We start from the raw sequence: 8,517 nt of genomic DNA on the forward strand, positions 1-8,517 counted from the left end.
TTGATTTTGAAACAACTATTTTCGCCCATAATCCTCCCGATGGGACTTCACATGTCCAAAATATAAGCTTACTACTCCTTTTACTCATTTATACCTAAGCCGAATTTACGGGGTGTTACAATTACAGTCTTGTCGAAATTAGCATTTGACCAAATGACTTCTTAATTATAAGAAAACTAAATATACAATTGTTATTTAATAATCCCAAGTCCTAACAGCAGAAAAGCTCACAAAATTGAAATCAAACACTGAAGAGCCAAACAGTGTTGTCCTTTCCCAAACTCCAAAGGATCACTTCACCACAATCCCTCACTAACATAGCCCCTATTAGCCTGCCCATTTCTTCTTCCTAGAACCCTCTATTTATATAAACCCTTGTCCCTCTTTTTCCTTTCAGAGTTTTTCTCCATAGCCACAAACACCCACAAGGAGAGAATCATTTGATCCCATCATGGCTCATTCAGCTCTCTCTCAGGTCATTTTTCTTTAAAAAAGTTTCGATTTTTATCTACATTTTTTGACTTCAAATTATGGATCCATCTCAAGTCTTGAGCTTTCCTAGTTCTAAGCTTCCTGTCGTCGTCTCTTCTGTATTTATTCCTTGATGTTCCTTTCAATCCTTCATCTCTCTTCTAATAATCTGGAAACTTCAGTGTATACTTGGCTTTTTAACTTCAGCAATCTGATTTACATTTGATCCCTCGGGTTATGCTTTATATGGTCCAATTCCTGATTTTTTTTGGAAAATCAGGATAGTAATTTGAAGTCGTTGCCACTGTCTTTTACTAGTAGTTTAGATGGACAGCTACTTGAGATAATGAAAAACTTGGCATGTATTTCAGATTCTTTGCTACACTACTTTAGGATAAACATATAAGGAAGATTCAGCCATTTAAGATAAAATTTTCTGATTAGTTTTTGTATTGGGTTTTAGAGGATACTTTGGATTTTGACTAGATTTTGCGTTTATGCATGCAGGTGTCAGTTGCTGTTCCTCTGCAAACGGATTCATCTTTTAGAAGATCTACTTTTAAGGTTCTTCATAATCTCTACTTTTTCCTATTTATTTCCATGTCCTAACATATGAACTTGATGGAACTGTACCTTGACTTTACAAATAATTGGATTTGCTTGATATATGTTTGATTTGTTTTTCTCAGAAAAAAAAAAGATTTTTCGGAAAAAAGTACTTCCTCCATCTCAATTTATGTGTTTGACTAGACAAGGGATATAATGAAAAAGAAAGATTTTCAAATTTGTGATCTGAGTCAAATCATAGGCATCTGTGTGACTGTAAATTATTTTATTAAGCTAAAGTGAGAAGCTAAATACAATTAGTGTCAATTCTTTTTTGGAACAACCTAAAAAGGAAATTGTGCTTCATCAAATGAGACAGAGGGAGCAGCTGTCTTAGCTTGAGTTATTTAACTTTGAGATGTTGAAAACTCTTTACATCAGAAGTATGATGGACAATTGTATGGTGTAGGGCTAAGGTGTCTGAATGTGTAACATGGGTTCAATTACATGTTGAGTAGTCCAATTGTTGGATGTGACAGTCAATGTGCCTTTTCCTCCCCTTTTTTTCTTTTCCATTTATCGTTTATTCCTCTCCCATCCACCTCCCTCCTTGCAATGCAAACTGAAATCGATCTTGATTAAAATAGGCTTTTCAACAATGTGCTAAGTTTTGGAAGACTTAATGAAATGATATTTTGCATCAACATGTGTGTCTTTTACGCTCGGGCTTGCTCAATCTTCTCTTAACTAATGTTGCTCCATCTTCATGCTCGTGTAGATCAGAAGACAAATTTAATGGTTCTATCATGCTAAATATCTTAATTATTCCCAATTGATTTGCTTCCCTTAACCTTTTCCATCCTGTAACCAGTAATCGAGAATTTCATGACTAATTCCTTCTGTATTTGAGTGTTGCTTTTACTTATTCCTCTTGAGTCTAAGTCATAAGTATGAAGAATATTATGATCTGCATTTCGGTATCCATCGGCAATTTCCAAGGGAGTAACTGGATTCCTGCATATTCACTCATTTATTTCATGGATATTGGCTTCTGTATATCCTTTTTCCTGAAAAAATGCAGATATCACGTGTTACATAACTCTTAGCCTGTCTCTAAGCTGTTCAGTCAAGAATCACCTGAGAAAATGTGAAGAGAGTAGTTTGTTTTCTCTCTATATGCGGGATGCTCTTTCTTTGATCAACATATATGTGCTAAAGCCTACTTGTTTGCATATTCTAATTTGTAAGTCTGCTAAATAGGCAAATATCCTAAAATATGTTTTTTTATAAGTAACTTATGCATCGTCAGGTGCATTGTGGTCATAAGTCAATTAGATGTCTTCGATTGAGCACGTTTGCTCTTCATTTCTGTTCTTTTTGTTGCAAAAACATATATTGGTATATGTATCAGCATGATTGTATCCTATATATAATATTGGTGACCGTACAGTTTTTAGATTCTCCTTGCATAATTCTGGTGCATATATCTTTTTGCATTCAAGAACATATATTCCTTCTTTATCAGTAAAATAATTATTTGACGGAGAATGCAACATGCACCAAGGTGAGATAAACTAAACCAGAAAATGAATAAAGAACAAAAATCATGTGAGTCGAAAGACCTTCTATAGCATAAGAGGATAGATAAATGAAGTAGGAAAGCATATACACTTCCTGTTGCTGCTTCCATCAGTTGATACCTACATATTTAGTTGTGTATGTGTTTCCTGATCTATTTAGTCACATGTTTTATATGTTCACTAACAGTTTGAAAATGATTTGACTCAACTAAAGAGTACAATTATGCATTTCATTGTTACAGGCTACAAGCGTAACTTTTAGTGATAGATCATCATGGATCTCTATGCCGCCTATCGATCTAAAAGCACCACGATCGAGAAACCAACACATTGTTTGCATGTCGGTGCAACAAGCTAGCAAAGCCAAAGTTTCAGTTTCACCTTTATCACTTGAAGATGCAAAAGAACCACCATTGAATATTTACAAGCCCAAGGAACCATACACAGCGACAATTGTCTCAGTTGAGAGGCTTGTAGGCCCAAAAGCTCCTGGGGAGACTTGTCATATTGTTATTGATCATGATGGCAACCTTCCTTACTGGGAAGGACAAAGTTATGGTGTCATTCCTCCTGTAAGTTCTAGCTGCATATTTCCATTATTCTTTTGAAAACCTTTGTCGTTTTGCCTTGATTGAATCTATATATGATCAGTCATATAGCTTTTTGAATGAAATCCATGTCTTCTCTTCCTGCTTGCTTTACACACATCTCCATTAGTTGGACTCCATTTTGAAGGACAACCACATGCATTGTTGTTACTAGCAAGACATTTGTGATTTGTCATTAATATGTTGGCTGTAATGTTCTTTCATTTGCTTGATTGTCTATTCGAATGAGTGCTTATTTCTTATTTGATGGCAATAAAAAGACAGAGTTGCAGGCATGTCTCAAAGATTTCCTATTCCATCAATTAATTTGTTGTCATTTTTGCTACTTTTCCCTTTTGACATCCCAATAGACAGAAGTCGGCCCAAAAATTGTACTGTGTTACATCCTGTCTTTGCCCTGTCATGCTGTAAATGATTAATGTATGTCAGCTCCTGCATAGTAAGATGCTTTGTTAATTGGTACTATTTACTTCTGGCCTACGTGAAATGAAGCTTATGCATGTTAATATTAGAACTGAACCTTTTTGTTGTTTGGCCTTTTCATTTGCATTGTGAAAATAGAAAATGTGCTGTAATCATGCTTTTAACCTAATTTTCTGATTTTTCTAATAACAAGCTCGTCTTCTTCCTTGCTAATAGCTGAGTATAAGTTCTACGACCATCAGTCTTTCGGAGCCTCACATCTTAACTCATTTCAGGGTGAAAATCCTAAGAAACCAGGCAGTCCCCACAATGTTCGTCTATATTCAATTGCATCCACCAGATATGGGGACTCTTTTGATGGGAAGACGGCCAGCTTGTGTGTCAGACGAGCTGTCTACTATGATCCTGAGACAGGAAAAGAAGACCCTTCCAAAAATGGTGTTTGCAGCAACTTTCTGTGCGACTCAAAGCCTGGTGACAAAGTGAAGATCACAGGTTAAATCCAAATAATCCTTTTACCGATGTTATTCAAAGAAGACTCATACCAACACTACTCGTCTTCCATGCATTGCATTCTAAAATTTTCATCTCTGATCACATTAATTGCATTTTGGCGCAATGAGTAGGTTTTCCCAAGCTTTCAAAAGAGTGAAAAGGAAATGATCTTTTAGGCAGCATACTGTTGAAAATTGTCTTGTCAACAGGAAATTATGTTGTTCAGTAGACCATTTAGGTTGTACGCATAACAGATTGAAGATATCTGCCTTTTCCTTGTGTACTTGTAAATTCCAGCTGCTATGCTTATTTTTCTCCTAAGGGGTCGTTTGGTTCAATTGTGGGATAAACAAGGATATCCCATGAGATTAGCTATCCACCTTCTATATAGGATAGCTAATCCTACCATTTTGGTATAAAATTTATCCCACCATTAACGAATACCCACAACCAAACATGGGATAAATACAATCCCATGTTCTATCTCGGGATTAGTATTCTTATCCCGGTAATCAAACAACCCCTGAGAGTAAGCATCAGAGTTTTGTCTGGCACTCTCTCTTGAATTTTTTACCTTGACTATCTCTGATCATATGACAAATCCATAAATGCCTATTTTGTACTAGTGATTTCCTTGCTATTATTTAGAAAGGACCCTTCCCTTAGTCTGTTGTATGGTCCTTCTTGATTTAACATTGGCATAACTAACCCTTTTGCAGTTGCAAACTTCCCAATAAAGAACTTCTTAACTCAATGGTGTTCCTACACTGTCACCTTTTGCTCCTAACCATGTGCTTCTAATAAATAAGATACCCTGCTGAGAATTAAAATTCCTGTTGATACTTCACATCTAAATAGTCTCTGTCATTTGGCTCTTGGATTCTTATAATTTGTTGGTGGGTTGCATATATAGGGTGAAATACTTGAGATTCAGTTTTGTCCGCCATTGACCACCCTTTGGATGTTTCTGCAGGTCCTTCTGGTAAGATAATGCTTCTACCAGAAGATAATCCAAATGCCAAACACATCATGATTGGAACTGGAACTGGTGTGGCTCCCTTCCGAGGCTACCTTCGTCGTATGTTCATGGAATCGGTTCCAACTAAGTTTAATGGCCTTGCTTGGCTTTTCCTTGGGGTTGCAAACACTGACAGCCTTCTATATGACGACGAGTTCACCAAGTATCTCAATGACTACCCAGGCAATTTCAGATATGACCGTGCTCTTAGCCGTGAACAAAAGAACAATAAAGGGGGGAAGATGTATGTCCAGGATAAAATTGAGGAATACAGTGATGAGATCTTCAAACTGCTGGATGAAGGGGCCCACATCTATTTCTGTGGGTTGAAGGGGATGATGCCCGGAATCCAAGATACCCTGAAGAGGGTTGCTGAGGCGAGAGGTGAGAGCTGGGAGCAGAAGCTTTCACAGCTCAAAAAGAACAAGCAATGGCATGTTGAAGTCTACTGATCAAGAAACGTCAATCGTTGCATTTGTTTAATGATTATTGATTGTTGTCAAGTGAACTTAGCAAGCAGTTTAGATGACACATTGTACTGCTAGTAGACATAAAAAGTATTCAATGCTGCAAGGGAAATGAAATAATAACTGTTGGTACCTTCAGGCAGTTGATACTTTGCACTTCTGTATTTCTTTTGCAAATATCTCTGATAGGCATTTCACAGCTGCTCTATTGCAAGGGAAATAATAAATTGCTATGAGTGCTTATTGTTGCCTGTGTTTCTGCAAATGCTTGGTTGTTAATATATTGTAGCTGAAATGAAAGCCAGGAGAGGGACTAAGCTGCACCACACGTTTCAGCTTATTTTATCCTCAGGATGGAAAAAGTGCTTGACATCAAAATGAGTGGTTTTGAGTTCTGTTGCACAGGAGTAGGCGTTCAGGACAATAGTTGAAAAAAAACAGTATATGGATTTGAAGTAGAAAAAGGTTTATAGAAATTTAAGGTTTAAAAACATTATGTGTGTATAGAAGGGCAGCCCAATGCACTATTCCGCTATGTGCGGGGTCCGGTGAAGGGCCAGACTATAATGGTCAATTATATATATATATATATATATTGGTTTTCTACTTGACGTTTCGTACCTGCATTGGGTCTAATTAAATGCTTTCACAAGTCTCCAATACATCATTATGTTCTTTTCTAGCAACATTATATATAGACTTCGATGATATCATCACCAACCACTTTCCAGACAATTCTAAAAATTTTACTCAAAAGAGTGCGCAAATTACAATAATCAGAAAGTCTGCAAAAGGATACAATCAAGTGATGATATCTAATTTCATTTCTGTGTAGTAGACCTTTTAAAAAATTAAATTCTCACTTCTCCTCAAAGATACAAAAACTCAATGGTTCTTCTTCTTCTTCTTCTTCTTCTTCTTCTTCTTCTTCTTCTTCTTCTTCTTCTTCTTCTTTTTTTTCTTTTTTTGTTGCTAAAATGGTTCTTCTAGGTATATAATAGTATTAATTATTAAATTTGAAGATAGAAGATATTGAGGTAGGAATTAGGTTCATAGAGTAGCATATTCGGCAATCCTAAAAGTTGGTATCAATATTTAAATTTTTATTGACTAGCTACCAAATCATAGCATTAGCAATACCAAGGCTATTAATGCCATTAGCATGGTTAAAGACAAAATCTATCTTTAAAGTCCGTTAAAGTTAAAAAATATGGAAGATATTTTTGTAAATAACTAATTTTCTTTAAAATTATGTAATACATTTTAATTTTTAATACACCAAACGACCCCTTACAAGTATAGGTTCATAGAGTAGCATATTCGGCAATCCTAAAAGTTGGTATCAATATTTAAATTTTTGTTGACTAGCTATCTAAAAGGTAATTTTGACAACATCGATTTCCATTATAATAATATAATATGGTCCACCCCAGAGATATAGCAAAAAGTCAAACATGTTGAATGGCATGACACATAGAGCAAATTTTGATTCATCAATAATTTTGAAATGATAAACATAAAATACCAACAAATAAAAGTAGATATTGGTCTAAATGAAAACTTTAAAGAAGGTTACATGGTTAATGAAAATAAAAATTAAATAGAAGACGACTTACTATCGTAGTTGTTAAAATTGGTCCAGGATATATTCAATTTCAATCGCATTTGACTTGGGTTTGTTTAGTTTAATTTATCTAGTCATTTTGCAACATATTGAGTTAGTAGGAAGCATTTCAATCCTTGTATTATTCCGGTGAAAATATTACGGGCTAGTCAATTTTCGGACTGGTAATTGAAAAATAGCCAACGTTTGCAAAATTATTGAAAAGTAGCTATTATTTTGCTCAAACACGGAAAATTCCAGCATAATGTATTGGAGATTGATGCACTGGTGTATGAACTTACATCATGACTCTAACACACGGAAAATTCCAGCATAATATACTGGAGATTAGAGCACCTGTGTATTATGCTGGAAGTCGAGTATATTATAATACTGGAGATTAGAGCACCTGTGTATGAATTTCCAGCATATTATGCTGGAAGTCCAGTATATTATTCTGGAACTCCAGTATATTATGCTGGAATATTTTTCCGAATTTTGAACAGTATTTTCTTTCAAATTTATCTTTACATGAAGAGTGACTATATTGCGATTACTTTTAAAACTATGATTATTTTTCAATTACCACTTATAAATCTGGCTATCATTCCGTTGACACTTTGTTTTCTTCTTGAAAGGCCCTAGGCGATCAAAGACCGACGATTTTGAACCTAATTGATTGAAGATGAAAATTTCTCTTAATTAGCCAAGTTGAAGATTAATTCCAATGGTAATAACTAATACGTCTTTCTCCCCTAGTTTCAGCAGGAAATATCAGTAGATCATTACTTATCGCACTTGAATTTCGCAAATAATTTGTAAGGATTAGGGTCAAAAACCTCTTATATACGCCCTTATAGATTGTTTTATTTGGAGGAAAATTGCGGTTTAACAACACAAAAAATCCCACAGACAGTTCTGAAGATGATTTGATCACTTTCATGATCAATCAGCTGTTGGAAATAATTGGATGATTATAGAGAATATAAGGTTTAGCTTGAGGCGTGTCAAAGACACTATCCTTAAGGATATTTCGTCCACATCGAGATGAATAATATTAGCCGTATCCCCCAGGATTCAACAAGCTCTTCCAGTACAAAAGAAAAGAGAAGAAAAGTTTTTAATTTTTTGCACACCTTATAGAATATGAAAACAAATATATATATATATATATATATATATATATATATATATATATATATATATATATATATATATATATATATATATATTGCAAAGAAATGCACTTTCTGATATCAAATGTCAAAAGCCATAAAGGCTTTTTAAAGCCTAACAAAACGTTTCA

The 8,517-nt window shown here is 34.9% G+C and overlaps 1 protein-coding gene across 1 annotated transcript; it reads left to right on the plus strand.

Moving 5' to 3' along the window:
• The first annotated feature begins 234 nt into the window (after window positions 1–234).
• Window positions 235–5,856, plus strand: LOC104213691 (ferredoxin--NADP reductase, root-type isozyme, chloroplastic). The gene is made up of 5 exons (XM_009763226.2): window positions 235–475; window positions 979–1,035; window positions 2,840–3,169; window positions 3,904–4,123; window positions 5,097–5,856. Exons 1-5 carry the CDS (start codon window positions 452–454, stop codon window positions 5,591–5,593), a joined length of 1,128 nt encoding a protein of 375 aa, XP_009761528.1. The 5' UTR covers window positions 235–451; the 3' UTR covers window positions 5,594–5,856.
• The last annotated feature ends 2,661 nt before the right edge of the window (window positions 5,857–8,517 follow it).

Source organism: Nicotiana sylvestris, chromosome 2 (assembly GCF_000393655.2).
Source record: "Nicotiana sylvestris chromosome 2, ASM39365v2, whole genome shotgun sequence".
In the NCBI taxonomy this organism is placed as follows: Eukaryota; Viridiplantae; Streptophyta; class Magnoliopsida; order Solanales; family Solanaceae; genus Nicotiana; species Nicotiana sylvestris.